General features: G+C 36.5%; 1 protein-coding gene across 1 annotated transcript; it reads left to right on the forward strand.

Annotated features, from left to right (window-relative positions):
- Positions 1 to 609: 609 nt before the first annotated feature.
- SMAD5 (SMAD family member 5) lies at positions 610 to 21967 on the forward strand (the record flags this gene model as incomplete). The annotated part of the gene is made up of 6 exons (XM_080705120.1): positions 610 to 1012; positions 9006 to 9257; positions 10365 to 10484; positions 17276 to 17497; positions 19946 to 20202; positions 21824 to 21967. The coding sequence occupies 6 exons, from the start codon at positions 610 to 612 to the stop codon at positions 21965 to 21967; spliced, it is 1398 nt and encodes a 465-aa protein (XP_080561246.1).
- Positions 21968 to 24793: the final 2826 nt, after the last annotated feature.

A 24793-nucleotide genomic window follows, 5' to 3' on the forward strand; every position in this document is an offset into this window, starting at 1 on the left:
TTAAATAATTTATAGAAGGTAGAGAAGCCTGTTTTTTATTTTGGGTTATGGTTTGGTATTGCCAGTGAATTATTTGTTCATCCTATGAAGAAGGAAGTGATTGGTTACAGAACCTTTAGAGAATTTCTCCTTCTACACCTATGTTTTGTTTTTGGTGGTACTGGGGTTCCTGGAAACCTTTCTACCTTTGGGCTGTACTTCCAGACCCATTTTTATATTTTTATTTGGAAACAGGGTCTCTTAAGCCAGCGAGGCTGGCTTCGAACCTGCATGATACTCCTGTTTCCACCTCCCAAGTGCAGGATTACAAGTGTGCGCCACCATGCCTGGCTAGACCTTTGTTTTTTTACTTTGTAATGCCTTCTTGCTCTTATTGACAATATGCTTTTTAATTATATTGATTTAAATTGGTTTAAATTAGGATTCCTTCTTGCTCTCTTTCAGGACATGAACCAATGAACAAAGCATATGGCACTTGTGAAGATAAATGTCACTCTCCCCTCTTCAGTTGGAATTTCGACTTAGACCTGTATGGGACATCACCTCTGATCTGTTCTTTCAGTAGCTACTGACTTTGATTACAGGAAGGTCTCTGAAGATTTGTATCAAATGACGTCAATGGCCAGCTTGTTTTCTTTTACTAGTCCAGCAGTGAAGCGATTATTGGGCTGGAAGCAAGGTGATGAGGAGGAAAAATGGGCAGAAAAGGCAGTCGATGCTTTGGTGAAAAAACTAAAAAAGAAAAAGGGTGCCATGGAGGAACTGGAGAAAGCCCTGAGCAGTCCAGGACAGCCGAGCAAATGTGTCACTATTCCCAGATCTTTAGATGGACGCCTTCAGGTTTCTCACAGGAAAGGCTTACCCCATGTCATATATTGCCGTGTTTGGCGCTGGCCCGACCTACAGAGTCACCATGAGCTGAAGCCATTGGATATTTGTGAATTTCCTTTTGGATCTAAACAGAAAGAAGTTTGTATCAACCCATACCACTATAAGAGAGTGGAGAGTCCAGGTAGGTTTTATTCTGCTGAGAAGAATTAAAAACAAGAAAACAAAAATCTAGTCTGATTTGTGGATAGTTAGATATAGTAATTAAAAGTTCGTGTTTTTTAGAGATTTAATTTGAGAAGGAATATTGGATTTTGATTTAGCTTTTGTTTTATGTAGGTGATATAACTCTGAAGTGGCGTATCCTAATTCACTATTAAACTGTAAGCACCCAAATACTTAGTCTTACCTGTGGATGTTCTATTTCTGTTTTTTCTAAGGCTTATACTCCACCTATGTACTAGATCCTCTTCATGAACTTTGTTCTAGCCGTGCGTGGTGGCACATGCTTGTAATCCTAGCATTTGGGAGGCTGAGACCAGAGGATTGCAGTTCGTGGACAGCTTTCAGCTACTTAAGCCCTCTGCAACTCAGTGAGACCGTGCTTCAAAATAAAGAATAAAAATATTGGGCAGGGGGTATAGCTCGAAGGACAAATGCCCCTGGGTTCCATCCCCAGACCCGCAAAAAAAAAAAAAAAAAAAAAAAGAACTTTGCTTTATAATATCATCCCTTTCCCCAGAATCATATCTTCCCATTCTCAGACTATTTCTGATAGCATACAAACATGTCATGATAGTGCCCATCCTAAAATAAAAGGTAAAGAATTTCTGTCCTGACCTCATTCACACACTCCCATTCCTAACATATTGCACTGTTTCTTCTGGTCCTCCTGCAATAATCTCCATTTTCACTTTCTGTACATCTTTATTTCCTTTTCTTTCTGGTCACTATTCTACTTATTCTTCCCTACCATTTAATGTGTCAGGATCACTAATGATTACCTTACAAATCAGGGGTTCATTTCTTAGCCTCCATCTTACTTGGTATCTCAGTTGTAGCATTTGTTACAGTTGGCCTCCTGCTCTCCTACTCAAATCTTTTTCTGAGACATTGTATTCCTTATTCTCCTACCTCACTGGCTATTCTAGCTCAGCCTCCCTCTGTTTTCCTGTTTCACAGGACTTGGGCCTTTTCTACGTCTGTATTCTTTCTTTATGTGCTCTCATGTGTTCATTAAAAGTCCCATATGTCTTTAAATCATCTATAAACTGATGCTTATATTCTGAATTCCAGAGTCAACTTTTCCCTTGAATTTTAAACTTAAATATCTACTTATCTACTTGACATCTGTACTTGAATTTCTTAATAGACATTGGATCTAACTTGGCTAAGCATTTCTGATTTTTCTTCTCACACCAAATCAGTTTTATTTGTTGATTGATGAAGTACATGGCACCAGTATTCTTAAAATTACTATTGCCTTAAACTTCATCTTTTATTCTCCTAAAGTCATATATTTGAGCTTTGAGCAAATGCTGCTTACTGTACCTTCAAAATGAAACTTCATACTGTCACCTCTGTCTCTAACATCACTGTTGTACTGACCCATCATCTCCCACCTTAGGTAGTTTCCTAATTGGTTTCTCTGGCTCTCCTCCTCCCCAACCCATTGTGTTGTCTACATAGTAGCTAGACAGTACAACCTTTAAAACAACATATAGCAGTCATGTCCATCCTCACTAAAAACACTTAACATTTTCTACAATACTTAGGTTTCTCCAAGACTCTTTATGACCTGTCCCGAGATGTCTGTTCTTGAACTTGCCTACTCCTACATTTGGGCTTTAAATCTTGCTGTTTCTTCTACTTAGAGTAATCTCCCTCCACGATCTTTTCATGGCATACTTTTTCATTCTGTTCAGTGCTTGCTCAAATATCCCCATCACTAGTTGACTTCTTGTTCGATATTTGTTTACTGACTGACATAAGTAGAACCTTTCTTGGTTTCCTTTATCGTTGGATACCCAGTGTTTAGAGTAATATATGTTCCGGCTCTTTTTTTTTTTTTCTTTTTGATGGTACTGGAGTTCTTGGAAACCCTTCTACCTCTGGGCTACACTCCCAGACCTATTTTATATTTTTTATTTGGAAACAGGGTCTCTTGAGCCAGTGCGGCTGGCTTGGAACCTGCGTGATCCTCCTGTCTCCACCTCCCAAGCGTGGGGATTACAAGTGTGCACCACCACGCCTGGCATGTTCTGACTCTTAATAGGTGGTACCAGATCTTTTTTTTATTGGGGGGGTTAGTAGGGATAGAACCCAGGGGCATTCGACCTCCGAGCTACACCCACAGCCCTATTACTATATTTTGGAAATGGTCTCGCTGGGTTGCTGAGGCAGTCTTTGAACCTGTGATCCTCCTGTCTCAGCCTCCCAAGGACTGGGATTACAGATGTGTGCCACCATGCCTGGCTATATTTTTTGTTTTTAATAAATAAGTACATAAGTTAATGTCTTAGTTCATTTACTGTTGCTATAACAGGACACCACAGACTGGGTCCAATTATAAATAAGGAGTTTTCCAGCATGCTTCTGCAGACGGGAATGTCTGAGATGAGGGGCTTTACCTACTGTGGTCTTCTAATTGCATCATGTCACAGCAGCGTGACAAGAGGAGGATGAGCTTAAACCCATCCTCATGATTAGTCAACACACCCCAGCAATAATGATATTGCCAGAGTACCTTTTATTAGGCCCACCTCCTAACATTGTTGCCTTGGGGATTAAGTTCCAACATAGGAATTTGGGGGATGCATTCAAACCATAGTAGCTGAGATACTAGCTAGCTCGGTACATTAGTTATATATTGCTGCACAGAAAATTACTACAAACTAGTAGTTTAACACAACACATTTATTACCTCACAGTTTTTTCAGGTGGGACATGCAGTCACAATTTAGCTGCATCTCTTTTGTAAGCCTCTAATCCAGGTGTTGGTCAGGTCTTACCAGAAGTTCAGATGGTAAGGTTCTGCTTCTAATCTCAATGTGATTGTTGACAGAATTTAGTTCCTTGGAGGCCATTGAAGTTTTGCTGAATGTGAGCTAGAGACTGCCTTCAGTTGCTTATCACATGGCCTGCTCTATAGATAGTTCACATTCATAGCAGCTTCAAAGAAAGTAAGGAAGCAAGGGTTTTCTTGGAAGGACATTATATGCTTATGGAATGAGAATATCCCTTGGCTATATTTTTTTGGATGGAAGCAATAACAGGTCATCCTCACACTGTAAGGTTAAGGGCATGAATACCCAAAGGCAGGAAACATGGTGGCCACTGGAAAACATCTGTCTGCCACTCTGGAAATATAAACCCAATGTGATAAGAAGACTCAAAATAACATTTGTGGAGACTAGCAAAAATAATAGCAGTGATTACACTGTCAAGGAAAAGTTTAACTTAAGAATTTTAGAGCTCCCATTTGATATTAATGATATTGAGGTGACTGTTAATTTCTTACTGTGTTCCCAGGAGGCCCAAAAGGGATTAATGAGAAAAGGGAGATGGGAAGATTTAATAGAGAAGTGTCTGAAAAACTCTCAGGTGAGGTATTTGCTAGGAATAAGTCTAGGGATTTTGTGTATTCCCTTGATAGCCAGAGTGTGCTTATACTGATAGAAATATTTTATTGTAATCCATTTTTCTCAGATGTAATTAATCATTCTATAGATAACGTAGTGCTAGTACTTTGAAAGGACTCTGGAGATCCCATATCTTACTAGTTTAACTTCTAGAAAGGGACTGTAGGAACCTCCTTTTTGGTCCCAAGTCCAACATCCTGGGGGAGGGACAGATTGGCCCAGCTGGATTAACTTTTGACCAAGAAGTTATGACACTGGATGGATCACTTCACAGTGCTGTGTTAATAAAATAAGAGAAGTGATGGTGGTAATGGTAATAGCAATTAACATTTATTGAGCACTTATGGAGTTAAGTAGAGGTTAGTCCTAAAGAGTTAGAAAAGGGTACAACATTTTATAATCTTAGGGATATATTTATAAGTTTATCGATAAGGAAGCCTAGATTTGAAAGGGAAGTAAATTCAAGGAGGTTATACAGCTGGTATATTTTGGAGAAAGAAAACATTACAGAAAGAAAAAAGAATAGAAGATTTTTGGAAAGCAGTAATAAGCATAAAAAAAAGTAGAGGGCCAGCCTGGGTGGTCTAGTGTTTAATCTAACACAGAATATTGCATAATGGTTGATACTGTGGGTTCCAAAGCCAGACTTTCCAATTAGAATCCTGGTTTTACTACATACTACCAATGTGACCCCAGGTAAGTTACTTAGCCTTTCTGTGAATTAGTCTACTCATTTACAAAATAGAAACACTATGACCTGCCTCACAGAATTGTTAGGAAGACTAGATGAGTCAGTGTGTGAAAAAAGGTTTTTAAGAAACATGTGACCCAGAATTGGTTTCAAATTAAATACCAATTCTAGAATTGGTAGAATAATTTGTTCTGAAAATAGAGCTATAGGGGGAAATGGCAGAAAAAAATTTCAAGGAAGTATTACTAGAAAAATTCTTAGAGGTAAACATCGAAAGGACCCATTGACCATAACCAGAATAAGTGACTGAAAAAGATTCACACATGACATTTTATTTATTTATTTATCGTGAGTCTGGGGATGAAACCCAGGGGCATTTAACCTCCAAGCTACACCCCCTGCCCCATTTTTTATTTCTTTATTTTGAACCGTCTCAAATAAGTTGCGGAGGACCTCACTAAGTAGCTGAGGCTGTCCGCGAACCACGATCCTCTGGTCTCAGCCTCCCTTCCGAGTACTGGGATTACATGCAGTGCGCCACCACACCCAGCTTACGCATGACATTTTAGTGTGGATTTGATAAAAACATTTTTTTTTTTTTTTGGGTGGTACTGGGGTTCCTGGAAACCCTTCTACCTCCGGGCTACACTCCCAGACACCTGTTTTTTATATATTTTTTTGGAAACAGGGTCTCTTAAGCCAGAAAGGCTGGCTTCGAACCTGTGAGATCCTCCTGTCTCCGCCTCTCAAGCATGGGGATTACAAGCGTGGTCCACCATGCCCAGCTTGATAAAAACATTTTGAAAGCTTTCGTAGATAAAATATAAAGAAACTAGAGCTCAAAAGACTGCATTTCTCACAGCAATTCTGGATTCTAGGAGAAAATGAGAGCAGTGTCTTCAAAATTCAATGGGAAAAAGGTTGTCTGGAATTCTGCCTGCAGACAAACAAAAATAAGATTTTTATAATAGTAACCTCCTTATCCTTTCTTAGGAAGTTAATAGAGGGTGAGGCTTAGGAAATGGGATCGGGGAAGGGAAGGGAAGGTCCACAGACTGCAGGTTTGTAGGGGTCTTAAGGAGCACCAGTCTATGTTGGAACAAAAGGATGAAAGATCCAGAGGAAAACATGAAATCAACCATTATTTTGATGATTTGTGGCCTCTGAAGGAGATAGTATTGGTAGTCTGATGACTGTTGTGAAATACTAGAACTAGTGTATATAATTAAAATGAAACAAATGAAGGAGCAAGGCAATAGTTAACTTTAATAAAAGCAGAATTCAAGAAGAATGTCACAGTATACTTGGCTCAGCAATGAATTATACATACATACATACATATTATATATATATATATACATACATATTATATGTATATATATATATTAGATGCAGGCTCTGGATATTGACTTAATGCAGTTTTATGTAACTTTAATGTGGGGAAGGGAAATGTAAGTGGGATAAAATAAGACTGGCTTACTTGCCATATGACAAGTCTTCAAATAGCATTTTAGCTGATCAGTAATAGTGATGTAAGTGTATTATTTAGCAGTGCATAAAGTAATTATTAAAAAAGATTTGTTTAGGGAAACAGTACATGAGGGGTTAGAAGGTGCAATTTTGTTATAATTGTGTGCCTTTTGTGCCTTTTTAAACTCTCCATGTATTATTTTAGATGAAAATAAAAGGAAAGCCAATAATTTTAGCTATATTTTTTAAAAAAAAATTTGTGGGAGGTCCTGGGGGTCAAACTCAGAGGCATACTACTTCCAAACTACACCCCTAACCCTTTTCATTTTTTGTTTTGAAACGGTTTTGCTAGGTTGCTGAGGTTGGTCTGGAACCTGTGATCCTCCTGTCTCAGCCTTCCAAGTACTAGGATTATAGCAGGAACTCTATGCCCAGCTTTTAGCTATATCTTAATATATATATATATATATATATATATATATATATATATATATATATACTTGACTAAATTCTTCAGCTATTTTACTAAGTGTTTTTCAGATTGCTAGCTAGCTGAAGAGAAATCCTTGCTATCTTTTTTTTTTTTTCCTTCCTATTGGTTTTGGGGATTGAGCCCAAGGACATTCTAACTTTGAGTTATATCCCCAGCCTATTTTACTTTTTATTTTGAAACAGTTACTGAGTTTCTGAGTATCTTGCTAAGGCTGGCCTTGAACCTCTCATCTTCCTGGCTCAGCCTCCCAAGTACTGAGTTTACAGGTGTTTGCCACCATACCCCAGCTAATTCTTGTTGTCACATAATGCTTTATTCATTAGTGGCAGCTGCCTCATCATTCTGAAGAGTGACTGCAGTTGTGAAAAGATAGTAGAACAAAACAGTTCTAGTCAATGTTAACCACATACTCATAACACCACTTCAGTAAAATGGAAAAAAAAGTCAGTACATACACTGATTTAAGGGTCTCTTATTTGTTATGTACATCCCTACTTTAGGGAGGGGAATTATGAGCTAGTTTGCTAAAACACAAACTGATTTTGTTGGTGCTAAATGCTTTAGAATCAAAGTTGAGATTTTTCTGAAATGAAATTACAATGGCAAATACAGGAATGTTATAAATGAAATAAATTGGTATATATAGAGTTTGAAGGGGGGAGGGCAGAGTTTGAAGGAAAGCTAAGACAGGAGATTCACAGGTTTGAGTCCAGCAGCATATGGAGCTTTGTGAGACCTTGTTTCAAAATAAAAAATTAAATAGGTCTGGGGGTATAGCTCAGTGGTAGAGCTCCCTGTGTGTTCAATATCCAGTTCCACCAAAAAAAAAAAAAAAAAAAAAAAAGTTTGAAAAACCAGGTTTTAGTTTCTTGTAAGGAAAAAGTAATTAGGTATTTGAATGTGATTGGTCAATCACTTGAGTCTTTAGAGAATGAACGTTTGAATAAGGTTAAAGTTTATCTTTGCGCTGGGGATATAGCTAGGTGGTAGCATGCTTGCTTAGCACTAGCAAGGCCCTGGGTTCAATACCCTGTACTAACAAACAGGGAAAAGGTTATTTATTTTTTTAAACAAATCTATTTAAATGTTTGCATATTTACATGTTTCTACTTGGAGAAGAGTAATGTTTTTGATAGGGAAAACTTTACTAAAGAACACTAAATGGGATCTTTTAAACCAAGAATGATGAAAATGTTCTAGATTGGAAATATGGAGTTCTCAGGACATTTGCATAACTGACTTCAACGTCACTCTATCCTTGCCTTCTAGTTCAGTGCTTAGGCCAAGTGACTCTTCTTTTCCTTCTTCCTCGTCTACTTCTCTCTACCCCTAGCACTCTTATGGTTTTCCCATCAGGTGTTTTCTTTTTTTTCGTTCTTTTTTCTTTTTTTTCTTTTGTAGTACTGGGATGGAACAAAGGGGCGTTCTACTGCTGAGCTACACTCTTAGCCCTATTTTTTTATCCTTTATTTTGAAACAGGGTCTCACTAAGTTGTAGAGGGCCTCACTAAGTAGCTGAGGCTGGTTGTGAACCTGTGATCCTCTTGTCCCAGCCTCCATGCCTGGCTCATGGTGTTGTCTTTTCTATAATGTTTTGTTTGGTTCCCTGGGGTGCTCACTTCTTGAACACCAACTGCATTATATTCTCTGTAGATTTTTTTAAATGGGTCTTATGTACTATAGGATAGCACTGGTTATCTCTTCTGGGCTTGTATGTCTTTAAGAGTTCCTTATATAGGTTAAATTCTTGCAGTTTTTGGTTTACCTATTATGTCAATATAGATTCAGATTTTCTTACATGAATCCTTTTTGTCTCTCAGTAGTGGACGGGACATTTGTGTTAGTGATTCCTGACTGATGACTCTTGATTTTTGTCTTTCAGTCTTACCTCCAGTATTAGTGCCTCGTCATAATGAATTCAATCCACAGCACAGCCTTCTGGTTCAGTTTCGAAACCTGAGCCACAACGAACCGCACATGCCACAAAATGCCACGTTTCCAGATTCTTTCCACCAGCCCAACAACACTCCTTTCCCCTTATCTCCAAACAGTCCCTATCCCCCTTCTCCTGCTAGCAGCACATATCCCAATTCCCCAGCAAGTTCTGGACCAGGAAGTCCATTTCAACTCCCAGGTAAGACTTAGTTGATAGAGGGGAAAAAATCCCTGAAAATCAGCCTTCTGGGTGAACTATTGTACAACAAGAGCTAGTTATTTCTGACTAAAAATTTTTTAGATAATAATTTGATTTCCAGAAGAGTAGAATACAGGAGTATCATACAGGTTCGAAGAGTAGATACAGGAGTATCGTACAGGTTCGAAGCCAGCCTCGCTGGCTTAAGAGACCCTGTTTCCAAATAAAAATATAAAAATAGGTCTGGGGAGTGTAGACCAGAGGTAGAAGGGCTTCCAGGAACAAAAAAAAAAAAAAAAAAAAAAAAAAAAAAAAAAAAAATCTGGTAGTTGGAGAATTAAATACTAGCTGTTTAACTTGCTATTCAGAATTAGCTCAAAAACCAATTTTCATACTTCATCTTAAATTCAGTGCTGAGTATAACTCCAGAATATACCCTTATTCAGACAGATCTTATGTGAAAGGCACTTATATTCAGTTTTACAGTTAAAGAAAAAAGTGTAGCTGTAGCTTTTGCAAAAATATTCAGCCACAAATGTTGAAATTTGAAAAACTTCAGTGTTAACACTCAGTTTTCTAACTACTAATGGGACACAACAGCCATTTCTGGACATTGGGAATGATTTTGACAATGGCTATTGGTGTTGAGGGCAAATTTTGAAGGAGTATATTTTATTTTCCAGTTTTTAATGACAGTATATAGTATGTGATGATCTTGATAAAGGTAACTTTACAATAGGTGTATACTCAAACTAGTATAATCTGTCCTTCATATTGTTTTTCCCGAGCTACAGTTTCTCTGAGTATGTGATTCTATGTAAATAAAGGCAAAATTATTGACTTTAAATTCTATTTTAGTGAATTGTAGTACTGAGTCAAATATACCGGATCCTCAAGGTCTGGGATAAATGCATGTGGGCTTGTAGTAGATTTCCAGTAGCTCTTAGGTATTCTCTCTATTCTGTTCTAGGATAGTGTCCTGCATTTTTGTGTATGTAATGTTCAGTAATGCACATGGTAATGTTGGAATTTTTTAATGCTTTTAGAGTAATAACTTTGAATATGATGAAGCTTTTAACTATTTTTGTCTCATTTTTTTCTTCTTAGCTGATACACCTCCTCCTGCCTATGTGCCACCAGATGATCAGATAGGTCAAGAAAACTCTCAGCCTATGGACACAAGCAATACTATGATCCCTCAGATTATGCCCAGTATATCCAGCAGAGGTACGAAAAGTACTCAGCATATTTATTTTGTTGTTGCTGTTTTTATTCTTTTTAACTTCTTGGCCATATTTATGTATTTATTTATTTGCAGTGCTGTGTATTGAACCTTAGGGCCTTGCACATGCTAGACAAGCTCTCTCTGCCGCTGATCTACATCTTCGGTCTTGTCCACTTAAAAAAGTACTTTAATGAAGGATAATTTATATATTATAAAATTTACTTTAAGTATGGTTGGTTTTTATAAAGTTTTGCACCATATTATAGTTTTAGAACTTTACCATAATCCTTGAGTGTGTGTGTGGGGGGGTCCCTAGGTATGGAACCCAGGGGCATTCTATCTCTGAGCTACACCTCCAGCCCTATTTTATTTTTTTATTTTAAAACTGGATCTCACTAAGTTGCTGAGGGCCTTATGAAGTTGCTGAGGCTGGACACGAATCTGCAATCCACCTGTCTCAGCCTCCCAAAAACTGGGATTACTATATATTATATGACTATTTACATGAAATGTTCAGAAAAGAGAAATCTTAGATTAAGATACATAGTCATGTAATATGTAGCCTTTTACATTCTTTTCTTTTTTCTTTTTTTTTTTTTTAACCTTTTTATTTTGAAATAGTACCTCACTAAGTTACTACCATGCACTGGTCTTGAATCTGTGATACTTCTGTCTCAGTTCCCTGGGTACTGGGATTATAGGCCTGCATTGCTGTGCTTGGCTTCACTTCATTCTCTTAACATAGTGTTGTCATGGTTCATCCAGATTGGGACATATATCAATGGTTTGTTCCCTTTTATTGCTGAACAGTATTGCTTTGCATAGATACGTTGCATTTTATCTTCACCAGTGAATAAGCATTTGAATTGTTTTTAGTTTCTGTTTAGTATAAATAATCTTCTTAGGAATATTTTCATACAAGTCTTTGGACCTTTTTTAATGTTTCTTGTGTAGATGTGGAGGGGTGGAATTGGTGAATTAGTTGTTAGCATTTGAATCATTTCTAGTTTCTATTTAGTGTAAAACAGGCTCTTAACGAGAATTTTCTTACAGGTCTTTTTTTGGGCATTATTATTATTATTTATTTTTTTTGTGTGTGTGTGTGTGTGTGGTACTGGGGGTGGAACCCAGGGCCTTTTCTACCTCTGGGCTATACTTCTAGACTTTTTTTTATACTTTATTTGGAAACAGAGTCTCACTAAGTTGCTGAGAGCCTCACTAAGTAGCTGAGGCTGGTTTCGAACCTGTGTGATCCTCCTATCTCAGCTTCCCAGGCCCTGGGATTACAAGCTGCGCCACCTCGCCTGGCTGGGCATTATTTTTATTTTTAAGTGTTTTGGGCAGACCTCGGAGTAGAATTGCTATGGGTAATAAGGTTAACTATTTAAGAAAAACTGCCACACCTCTCCAAAGTGGCTGTATCTGTACTTTATTTTTTTGATCACTAGGAATTTTAGTGAAGATTTTACCCAGTTTTACACCAGTAATAGTGTAACCTCCATAGCCTCCACTTGTTTGTTATTATGTCTGTCTGTCTTATTGTAGCCATTCTAGTGGGGATGAAGTGCTCATTGTGGTTTTAATTTGTATACCTCTGGTGAGTAATGATGTTGAACACTTAGAGATTTTTTTCCTTTGGTGAAATGTTTATTTTAAATCTTTTGCCCATTGGGTTGTTTATTTTTTTATTGAATTGTAAGAGTTCCTTATATATTCTGGATTTGAGTTCTTTATCAGCTATATGATTTGCAAATATTTTCCCAATCTGTAAGTTTCATTTTCTTAATGTCTTTTAAAGCACAATAGCTTTAAATTATGATCAAGTCTGGTTTATCAGTTTTTTTTCCCTAGATCATACTACATCTGTTACATCTATGAAACTTTTGTCTATCCCATAATCATGAAAATATTCTGTTTTCCTGTAGATGTTTTATATAGTTTTAGCTCTTATATTTAGGTATGTGATTCACTTTGAATTAAAGTACCATTTGTTCTCTATTGAATTAGCTTCTTTATTAGACATCACTTTGCTATAAATCTAAAAATTTGTTTAGAGACCCTCAATTTTGTTTATCCATTTATGTATCTGTACTTTGTTTTCTCAATTACTAAGAATTTTAGCAAGGATTTTTCCCAATTTTTTTTTTTTTTTTTTTTTTTGTGTGTGTGTGTGTGTGTGTGTGTGTGTGTGTGGCACTGAGGATCAAACCCAGGGGCATTCCACCTCCAAGCTACACCTCTAACCCTATTTTATTTTTATTTGGAAATAGGGTCTTGCAGTTTGATGGGAGTCTCACTATTTGCTGAGAGTGTCTTTGAACCTATGATCTTCTTGTCTCAGTCTCCCAAGTACGGGGATTACAGGTTTGCACCACCATGCCCGGGTCCAATTTTTTTTTATTGTGGTTAACTAAAACATAAAATTTACCATTTTAATTGTTTAGTTCAGTGCCATTAATTACATTTATAATGTTTATACAACAATTATACATTGTTCCTTTGGTCCATCTTTAACTCTTTTTACCTTGTGAAACTGAAATTCTTTTTGTTTTTTTTTAAGATTTAAAGAAGTTTATTAAAAAGATAGAAATACAGAAAATAGAAATACAGCCCCATGCCAAAATGGCATGGAGGGGGTGACTCGAAATGAATACACCCAAAACCGAAATTGTTTACCCATTAAACAATAACTCCCTATACCCTTGTCCCCTGGCAACTAACATTGTATTTTCTCCCCCTCCCTGCTTCTGTTCTTTCCCTCTTGAATCCAGGACCTCATGCATGCTAGGGAAACACTCCATACTCAGCTGCATCCCTAGCCCAACCATCTACTTTCTGTCTTTATGAAGTTTGATTACTTTTAAGTATCACATATTAGTAGAATCATATAGTATTTGTCTTTTTATGCCTGGCTTAATTCAATTAGTATAATATCCTTATGCTAAGGTTCATCTGTTGCAGTATATGCCAGAATTTTGTTCCTTTTTTAAAGCTAAGCAATACTACTCTGTGTATACCACTTTGTGTGTGTGTGTGTGTGTGTGTGTGTGTGTGTGTGTGTGTGGTACTGGGGGTAGAACCCAGAGGCTTTCTACCTCCAGGCTATACTCACAGACCTTTTTTATATTTTATTTAGAAACAGGGTCTCACTAAGTTGCTGAGAGCCTCACTAAATAGCTGAGGCTGGCTTCGAACCCGTGCGATCCTCCTGTCTCAGCCCCCCAAGTACGGGGATTACAAGCGTGCGCCACCACACCCAGCTTGTATACCACATTTTAATTATCTATTTATCCATTGATACTTGGCTTGCTTCTACTTTTTGGTTATTGTGAATAATGGATGTACAAATATCTTTTTAAGATCCTTCTTTTAATTTTGTGTGAGCTATATAAGTTATGTTCATTTCAAATTAGTTGAATATATATATTGTTTATTCATTTACCTGTTGAGTTATTTGGGTTTGTTCTACTTTTTTGACTATTGTGAATTGTGCTATTATGTTATGTTTGAGTTTCTTCTTATAATTCAAGTATTATATTCTTGGGAGTAGAATTGTTATGTCATATGTTAATTCTCTGTTTAGCCATTTGAACACACCAAACTGTCTTACATAGCAGTTACTTTATTTTATATTCTTGCCAGTTGTGCATAAAGCATTTCTTTTTTTTTTTTTTTTCATATCTGTTCCAGGGCTTGTTTTCTGTTTATCTTTTTTCTTTTTTCTTTTTTCTTTTTTTTTTTTTTTTTTTGGTGGTACTGGGGTTCCTGGAAACCCTTCTACCTCCTGTTTTTCTTTTTTATAATGATCGTTCTATTGGGTCTGAAGTGAATCTCATTGTGAGGTTTTTAACTGTCTTATTTAAATTGACAATGAAAAATGTTATATTTTTATGGTGTTATTGTGGTTTTAAAGCCACTTTGTTTTGAGGCCTTAAGCGCCTTACATTGTCACAAGTTTGGAAATAACAGTACTACTATTTTACACTTTTTGTTTGTTTGCAGAACTAGTGTTGGAACCTGGAGCATTCTGCCTCCCAGCTAGATCCCCAGCCCTATTTTTAATTCTTTATTTGAAACAGGGTTTCACTAAGTTGTAGAGGGCCTCACTAAGTAGCTGAGGCTGGTCACGAGCCTGTGATCTCCAGTCTCAGCTTCCCAAGTACTGGGATTACAAGCATGTGCCCATGCACCCAGCTTATTTTACACATTTCTTAAAACAATGTTTGCATGTGTCTTATGTTTGTGATAATAAAGAACAGTTATAGACAGCCCACAATTAACATCATACTTAATGGGGAGAAACTAGAAGCTTTTCTGTCTATATCAGTTGTGACAAGGCAGGGATAACTACTTCCTGGTTTACTGAAAGACTCACTTTGGTTTTTTTTTTGTTGTTGTTGTTTTTTTTTTGTTGTTTTTGCAGGTTTGGGGATAGAACCCAGAGGCATTTGACCTCCGAGATACACCCCCTGCCCTACTTTTTTTTATTCTTTATTTTGAAACCAAGTCTTACTGAGTTGCAGAGGGCCTCACTAAGTAGCTGAGGCTGTCCGCGAACTGCGATCCTTTGGTCTCAGCCTCCCGAATGCTGGGATTACAAGCGTGCGCCACCACGCCCGGCTCCAAGACTCACTTAGTTTTTGAGTTCAGCTTTTTGTTTGGCATAGTGTTAGAGATACTTAATATGATTAAATCTTTACAATTGTCAGAAAATAAATTTACATCTCAAATTTAATCCTGAAGTAGATTCTCCTAGAAAAACAAAATGTGATACTGCTAATAGGTTTTGAATTGTGTCCTCCCAAAATTCATACATTGCAACTCTAATCTGCAATTTGGTGATATTTGGAAATGAAAGTTTTTGGAAGATAATTAGATTTAGATGAGGTCATGAAGGTAGGATGCTCATGGTAGGATTAATACCCACATAAGATTTGGAAGAGATCCCTTTCTGTGTGTCTTTCTACTGCCCTTTTATACAAACCAAGGAAAGGCCGCTGAGCAGCACTTGAGAAGTGGCTGTCTAGGATGGGAAGTGGGGCCACCAAACACTAAATGCTGGCACCTTGATCTCGGGATTCCCAGGTTCCAGACTATGAGAAATAAATTCCTGTTGTTTAAGCTACTCCATCTGGTATTTTGTTATAGCAACCTGAACCACAGAGAGGAATTTTTACCTGGAAGTGGGTGTTGCTATAGTAAATACTTAAAAATACAGAAGTAGCTAATAATGGGTAGAGGCTAGAAACTTTTTGAGGTGCATGCTAGAAAAAGCAGATACTACTATGAAGGGACCATTAAAGGTGATTTTGGTGAAGAACTCAGAGGAGAGCTGTAAAGAAAGCTTCCATTTTCTTAGAGAATACTTAATTTATATGTAGAATATTAGAAATAAGAGCATTATATCAGGTCAGTTCTTGTGAGGTTACAGAACCTAAATGAACATGTTACTGGAACACAGAAAAAGGGCCATCCTTGTTCAAAAGTAGCAAAAAGTCTGGCTGAATTGTGTTTGTGTTCTAGTGTTTTGTGAAAGGTAATAACTTTTGAGCCATGAAATTGGATATTTAGCTAAGGAAATTCCTCAGCAAAATGTTGAAGGAGTAGACTAGTTCCTCCTGGGTACTCATTGTATGATATGAAGAGAGAAACTAGTTGGGTAAGAAATTGTTAAGTAACAAGCAATCAGAATTTAAAGAGTTGAAAATTTTTCATCCTATTTTGATTTCAAAAAAATGAAAAAGTGTGTTTGGAAGAGAACACTAAAAGTTTTGCTTACTTACCATTTGATAAGGAGATTAGTGTGGGTATGAGCCATGGACCTGATCAGATACTTTAGCAGGAATACTGTTAGTCTGACCTGAAGGAGACAGAGCTGAGTCCAAATTAAGAAAGGCTTTGGACTCCTTGGAAACTGTGAGACAGGACAGTTAATCTATTTGGCTGTAAACTTGTGCTAGTCTTCAAAAGAGAAGAATGGCCTGAAGGAGACTCAATGGTCCTGAGGATCACTGTTCTGGTTTCAGCAGGATGCATGAAGCCTGGAGGCTCAAGTGCCTAGAACCTTGAGGGTACAATTGCCTGCAACACATAGGTTGTGTAATTTCACAAAATTTTGCTCCCGTCTCATCTTTTTCTGGCATTAATGAGACTTTGGACTTTATAGTTTTTGTTGGAATAAGACTTCAAAATGAAATATATGTATTTATATATGCAAAAGGTTAAAGCCCTGACTCCCAATGTGATATAACATCTGGTGAATGGGACCTTTGAGAAATAATTTACATTTAGGTGAGTTCATGAGAGTGGGGTCCTCATGATTAAATTAGTTGCCCTTATAAGAAGATTAGCAGAGATCTCTGGATCTTTATGAGCACACACTGAAGAAAGGTCATATAGCACACAGCAAGAGGGTAGCTATCTACCCACAGAGCAGAAAGTCAGCCCTTACTAAATACCACATTTGCTGACACCTCCATCTCTGACTTCCCAGCCTCCAGAACTGTGAAGAAAAAAATTCAAGCCATTCAGAGTATAATATTTTGTTATAGGAGCCTAAGTAGGCTAAGATAGTTGTCTGTGTTGGTGATTCTATAATTCAAGCTGTCATATTTAAGCTTATTTTTAGAGTTTTTGGATATAAATTCAAAGCCAGGAAGGATAGTGAGACTTAAGTGAACCGTCTGTTTTCTTTTTCATGTAGTACTTTGGTTGGGTTAAAGGGTAAACACATAACAAATTAGGAGTTTCTGATAATCATTTATTGAACTTTTTCTGTCTGGTTTGTTCACAGATGTTCAGCCTGTTGCCTATGAAGAGCCCAAACATTGGTGTTCAATTGTCTACTATGAATTAAACAACCGTGTTGGGGAGGCTTTTCATGCATCATCTACTAGTGTGTTAGTAGACGGATTCACAGACCCTTCAAATAATAAAAGTAGATTCTGCTTGGGGTTGTTGTCAAATGTTAATCGCAATTCAACAATTGAAAACACTAGACGGCATATTGGAAAAGGTAATCTGGCTACATTTAATTGAGTTCAATCATTTGTTATACTGGCTGTGTACCATGCATTGTGTGCTGGAAGCATACAAACTTAAAACATAGCTGCTGCCTCAAGTCACAGATACTGAAGAAGTATTAATTGAATAAAGATGTGATGAATCACTTCTTCCTTACGCTGCTTAGTTTTTCTTCTTACTACGAAAAATCTGAAATCTTATGTTGCTTTGTTTTTTGAGTACAACCCTGAGTGATATAGAAAAGGCAAAAGAAGTTTCCCTGTTCACAACAGTACCTTCAGTGACTAGAATAGTGCCTGACTTATGAAATACACCGCAAATATTTGTGAAACATGAATGTTAATGAAGAATTGGGATTTTTAATTAATGGTATTAGTGGAGCCCATCCTCCCTCCCCAAGGGCATTCTACTTCCAGTCTAGACCTGTGCCCTTTTTATTTTTGTTTTGGAACAGAGTCTAAGTACTTGCTAAGGGCTGACCTTGACCATACAGTCCTCCTGTCTCAGCCTTCCAAGTACTGGAATTATAGGGTTGGGCCACCATGCTTGACTGTGGAAGATTTTTTATTGTGATAACAAAGAATTACATTGCTGGAGGAATGAAGTTAGAGATGGGAAAAATTCAGTGTAAATAACCGAAGCCTTTACCACTACCCCTCCCATCATTTGAATTCAAGTAACAAGATTTGTATTTATTATTCACCTTGAAATATAGTTACCACAACAATGGAGGCACATTTCACACTGCAATGAAATGCCAGTCTCATGCATCAAGTAGTCAGGAAGGAAACCCATCCCAAGTAGAGTGCATTGCTTATGTCTTGAGAAGTTCTGTTTTTACTTCTTGCTGAGTTTTGCTTCTTTGATTTGAGAGTCTTAGTTCAAAATAGGAACAGAAAGCAAATAAATAAAATTATGATGGAATTTCTTATGGAAGAGATTTCTAAAAATAGTTTGGTCAAGAATAGATTGAAAACAAAGTTTCTATTCTCTTTTAACCTTAATGTGTCAACTTGCCCTGTGTGTGTGTGTGTGTGTGTGTGTGTGTGTGTGTGTGTGTGTGTGTGTGATTTTTTTCTTATATGCATTGATCCCCCCGTGTGTGTGTGTGTGTGTGTAATTTTTTTCTTATATGCATTGATCCCCACGTGTGTGTGTGTGTGTGTGTGTGTGTGTGTGTGTATGTAATTTTTTTCTTATATGCATTCATCCCCACCCTATCTCACCCTCTACAGTAAAAATAAATTAAGGAAACCTATTTGGTAAATTTTGAAGTTCTCAAGTCAGTTTTCTATACCATTCTAAGATCCTTTTGCTCATGGGTCCTTTTTATTTACTAGGAAGCAAAACTCAAATTTTTACTGTCATAGCCTGATATAATTTTGGAGCTGATATGTGTGCACAGATACGTGGACTAGAAATGGTGATAAAGTTATCCATCAGTAGATAGCAAATTCATTTTTAAATTATATGCAGCATTTAGAATATATGTAAAGCAGCAGATTTATACTTTGGAATATATTAAGTCCCCAGGGTTGATTAAGGTAAAAGAACAAGTTTCTAGTTAATAGAATGTGATATGATTTATGTTAAAAAATAAAACAGAACATCCTCATACACACATACAGTATCTATATCTTTAGTATTGAAACTTTTCAGTAGTAAAATTCAGTGTATTATATATATGTATATATATATTAAATATAAAAAAAATTAAGGAAACTAAAACAAGTTTACCATTTAAAAACTCTTCACATGCCAGGTGTGGTGGCACAACTTGTAATCCCCGTGCTTGGGAGGCTGAGACAGGAGGATCGTGCAGGTTCGAAGCCAGCCTCAGTTACTTAATGAGGCTCTCAGCAACTTAGACCCTGTTTCCAAATTAAAAAAAAAAAAAAAAAAAAAATTGGTCTGAGAGGATAGGCCAGAGGTAGAAAGCCCCTAGGTTCCACTACTAGTACCACCAAAAAAAAAAAAAGGAAACTAGACTAAACCTCTTCACATGACCTGAAATTGCCTATACACCTTTGTGAGGTCAAGATTCTTTATGTTTTGTTTTCATACTGCTGTCATCTTTCTTAGCAAAAATGACACTATAAAACTGCCAAATGACTGTTTATTGAAAGGACTCTTCAAAAGGCAATTTGTTTTGCCAGCTCTTTAGAGCTGACAAATGCTTTTTGGAAAAAGAGAAAATCTTAAAAGTGGATAACCTAATGAGCTGCTAACTTGAAGCTTCACCTAGTTATTTGAAGGCCATTTTAGATTTAGACAGACTTAACCTCTTTAGCAGCAGCAGGCCATCTGTTGGTTACTTCTATCTAAAGGCAGTGAGTGGGAGTTTGCTGCGGATTTCTGAGCATTTTGGTTGCGCCTCAGGACCTCTTGGCTTCATTGTGATGCTTCCTAAGCTGACTTTTGCGATGCCCATCTCTTCAAGGTGTTCATCTGTACTACGTTGGTGGGGAAGTGTACGCAGAGTGTCTCAGTGACAGCAGCATATTTGTACAGAGTAGGAACTGCAACTTTCATCACGGCTTTCATCCCACCACTGTCTGTAAGATCCCCAGCAGCTGCAGCCTCAAAATTTTTAACAATCAGGAGTTTGCTCAGCTTCTGGCTCAGTCTGTCAACCACGGGTTTGAGGCAGTATATGAGCTCACCAAAATGTGCACCATTCGAATGAGTTTTGTCAAGGTGAGTGAGTTGTCATCTGTAATGTCATTTGAGTCACTATAAACATGTATGTCTGTAGATTTTAGCAAGATGATTAAATGAAAGATACTTACTTTTGATCTGACAATATGTTTTAAATTAAATTCTTGAATTTATAATTTTAATCACATAAGTCTAAGATTTCATTTTATACTTAATTTGTTGTGAATTTTTTATATTGAATGGGAAGTGAGTTTATGAAGAATTCCAGTTAAGACTAAATTGCTAGAAAGCATTTAATATTGCTTGTTGAATCCCTTAGCTTCAACAGTTTTGATTGTTGTTAGATACCATTAGTGACTTAACAGAATTAGTTGGAGTACTGAAATTACTTTGTTTGTATCTTAGCTCTCTTATTAAGGGTTTGTGAAGTTCAAATTTATTACTTACTCTTGGCCTGATTTTATTGAACATTTCAAAGAAGAATAGGGTTCATGACCAAAATTTGGAAAGAATTTTAGTGCTATATTTAAGTAACTTATACTACATCTACATGCAAAAAGAGCAAATGTCACATGCTAGGCATGGGTTTTTCTTTGTGGCATTCAGTCACCATCCAGTGTTTTCTTGCTGCTTTGTTGTAGGTCTGTGGTGTGCAGCAGTTTCTCCATTACTCTTAAGTTATTTTCCTTCCCTCTCTAGAAATGTGTTTTTTGCGTGTTTTCTCTTATCTCTACTCCCCCACCTTCTTTTTACCTTCCTAGTTTTCCTGTGCCAGAATTATAGTAAGCAGTAAGACTTACTATAGAAACTTGATAAAACCAGGAACAAAGTGAAAATTTTTATTTAAATGTTTATATGGAGTTTTAAGCTACTGTTTCATTCTGCTTCATCTCATTAATTTCCCAACCTTAAAGATAATGGTTGTATAATTACTATATTAAAATTGTGCATGTATGCATTGATCAGTGTCAACAGTGCTTTATCTGATAGTTAAAACAAAACCAAACCTGCAAATCAGAAGTGTTTTGGGAACAAAATCTGATATAAAGCCAGGTGTGGTAGTGTAGCACCTGTAATCTCAGTATTTGGGAGGCTGAGAGAGGAAGGTCATGGGTTTGAGGCCAGCCTCAATGTCTTAACGAGACCCTTCAAAATTTTTAAAAATATAAATAAAATATGATAAAATAGGATTCGGGTGTTTTGATGCACACCTGTAATCCCAGTGGTTAGGAGGCTGAGATATAGGAGGACTGGATCAAGGACAGCCTTAGGAACATAACAAGACTCTTAGTAATCTAGTGAGATCCTGTTTCAAAACAAAAGATAAAAAGGGCTAGGAGAATTGCTCATAGGTAAAATGTTCCTGGGTTCAATCTGCAGTACCACCAGGTAGGGAAAAAAAACTCACATGAAGTTACATGAGGCAATAGTCATAAATATATGGGTTTTATTTATACTAGAATGTGAGAATATCTTCTAGCAGAATCATTTTAATTATGAGATACTGTATTGCTTCATGGTGAATGCTAAGATTGGTTTTGTGATAGTTATTTTAAGTATATTCTGCATATCATTGTTAAGCTATTATTTATTGTTAACATTGGCTTAAGCTGGGTGAGTTTAAAGAGGAATTTGCTATGATATCTGTTCATTTCCATAGGGCTGGGGAGCAGAATATCACCGGCAAGATGTTACCAGTACTCCTTGTTGGATTGAGATTCATCTTCATGGTCCTCTTCAGTGGCTGGATAAAGTCCTAACTCAGATGGGCTCTCCTTTGAACCCCATATCTTCCGTTTCATAGTGCAGAAGTATTCTTTTCAATTATTATTATTATTACTAGTGGACTTGTTTTAATTTTAGAGAAACTTCCAGTACAGATACTGTGAGCTGACATGGAAAAACACATTACAGCTTATTTTTTTCTACATAATTGTGACCAACACATTTATATTTTGTGATGAATTTACATTTGTTTGTATTCATGTTCATGTGATTAACTCAAAATTGTGGAAGATGTGGAGTAAGTACTATGCCCCATTCAGAAATTTGGTACTGATCTTAAAACTGGAACATACGTTAGCCTATTGTCCCAACAATTTTTATATTTGTTAAATTTTGTAAAGTAATTCACCACATGATGGAAAGTTAAAGTGTAAGAGGGTGTGCATACTTAAAAGTAAGTCTTCCCTTTCCTCTTGAGCTTCCAGAGACTGTACTTCTACAAATGTCTTTGTTCCATCAACTTTAAAAAAGGCAAGTACATTGTTTTGCAAAAGCTCATATAGAGGCTTAAAAGAAAACTATATATATATTTTTTTTTTTTTTTGAAGGAACACTAAGTACTGCTCTAACATAGTGTTCAGGAAGAGCAAAGGGATAGTTCTCTAGATGACATCATAAAATTTATATATAATACAGCTAAATGTTTTGTCAGTGTAATGTGACTTCATGCTATATCTTTTGTAAAACATTTTCTTTTTAAAGAAATTATTGCAAGTAACTGATCTCTAGTATTAATGTCATTTACTCAAAACTTGCCATAAATACTACTTTATAGCTAGTGACAGTACGCTCACGGCCTTGTTCAGCTACATTTGCTTCTTTTGGCCAATGTTGCAAGAACCCTAATTTTGACATGCATTAATCTTTTATTTTGCACTTTTATGGGTGACAGTTTTTACCTTTGGTAAAACTCACGCAACTTGGACTTAGATGCTTATCCTTACTTCCTTGTTTCCCTTTTTGTGTTAAACACTGCAATGTATAGACTACAGCTGTAGGAAGTTATGCTTTTTCTAGCTTTTTATTTTCAACCTATGTTATAATAAGCTTGTTATTTTATAGGTCCAACTAAGGTGCCTTTTTAATTCCTCACAATTTTATAGGTGTTGTTAATGTTGGACAGTCATGTACTTAATGCCCTTGCTCTTGTATCAGTCTCCCTGTTGCAAGGACCTGTGTACTGTAGCCATAAGAGGATCTTTCTTTGGATCCAAGGAAGAGGAAACTGGGCTGATATTAAATGAATTAGCAATGGGTGTTGGGATAGTTGATTTAAAGCATTCACATGTCAAAAGCTGTTCTATCATTTATCATTACTCCCCTTCCTCCCATCCATCCATCCATTCATCCATCCATCCATTGGGATGGTAGTATTCTAGAGCATAATATAAAGGAAAGACATAAAATATCCATTTAATCAGTCATGCCTTTGGCTTTGAGTAGAGGCCTGTTAATCACTTTTTCTTGGGAGCAAGTCAGATGGACATTTAGTTGTGGCATGAAAATGAAGAAATTATTTTGAAAAGAAAAATGACCCAATTTACCTATCAAAATTAGATTGTTTTTTTTTGGTACCTTTTGAAAGTATATGGAGCCATGTCATTTTTTTTATTAAAAATGTTACTTTTGATTTGACTTTCTGCTTTTATGAGGGTAAAAAAAACATGTTTTAGGAGAGAATATGCAATTCCTTTTGTTTTCTTGTCATTATTTATTGCTTTTTTAAAGTGTAGGAGAAGTGCCATTTGTGTTTCAGCTCACAGTCCTTGGCTGGGTAAAATAATGCTTTCAGTCACCTGAGCCTTAAACAAGTGTTAAATAATATGTATTCTCAGACTTCAGGAGTTTTGTGCAAAAAATCACTCAGGTCGAATGACTTGATTATATACATATAATCAACATTAGTGGGCTCTAGTAAACTAGTGGAAATTATTGAGTTGCTTTATAGATGTTTACAACTCCAAGTTAAAATTGTTTTATTTGCAGTCATCATATGACAGCCCTTAGAGTTAGCAGAATTTTATGTGATTGGCTTTTTCTTTGTTTTCTCTAAGGAGTTTTGTCTCATGAGTGACAGTACTGAAGCCATTAACTATTAAGAATTTCAATGGAGAAGTATAAACCTATTGTGTTTCCTAAAAGTTGTCAACTTCACACCTGTAGCCTTTAAGTAAAAACTTTATTCAATCTAGCTGCTCTTAAAATCCCTAAGGATACAGATATATTTCTAAATAGAAATAAACAAAAAATTCTGGCCAAAACAAGAAAGCACCTTCTAAAACCATTTCAGAAAAGTACAGTTTCAAGTTTTTATTTAATTCATAGATTGGTTTATAGTTAGATTTATGAAGACATCAGCACTACTTACAATAATCACATTGTATAGTATGCAAAATATATTAATGTATGCCAGTTAAAAAGACAGAATCTGGAAATAGTAAAACTGCAGCCAGTTTGGTAAATGCAAAAAGCAGAATAGAATAAAAATAATCTCAGTATTGAATTAAAGCAACAAGAAAATGCTAATTGAGAAGAGCCAGTTATAAGAGATATTTTTGACTAACTTCTTTCTGTATGTGGGGTGCTAGGGATTGAACCCAGGGGCTTTCTACCTTTGAGCTATACTCCCAGCCCTGTTTTATTTTTTATTGGGAAACAGGGTATCACTAGTTGCTGGCAGTCTACTAAATTGCTGCATCTGGCTTCAAGCCCACAATCCTTCTCTCTCAGCCTCCCAACTACCGGGATTACAAGCATGCCTCACCATGCCCAGCTTAACTAACATATTTATGGTCTGGTTTTATGGAATGTAAAATAGTAGGCATGTTGTTAGTCTACACATTAA

This window comes from Muscardinus avellanarius, assembly GCF_963383645.1.
Source record: "Muscardinus avellanarius genome assembly, chromosome: 1".
NCBI lineage: Eukaryota > Metazoa > Chordata > Mammalia > Rodentia > Gliridae > Muscardinus > Muscardinus avellanarius.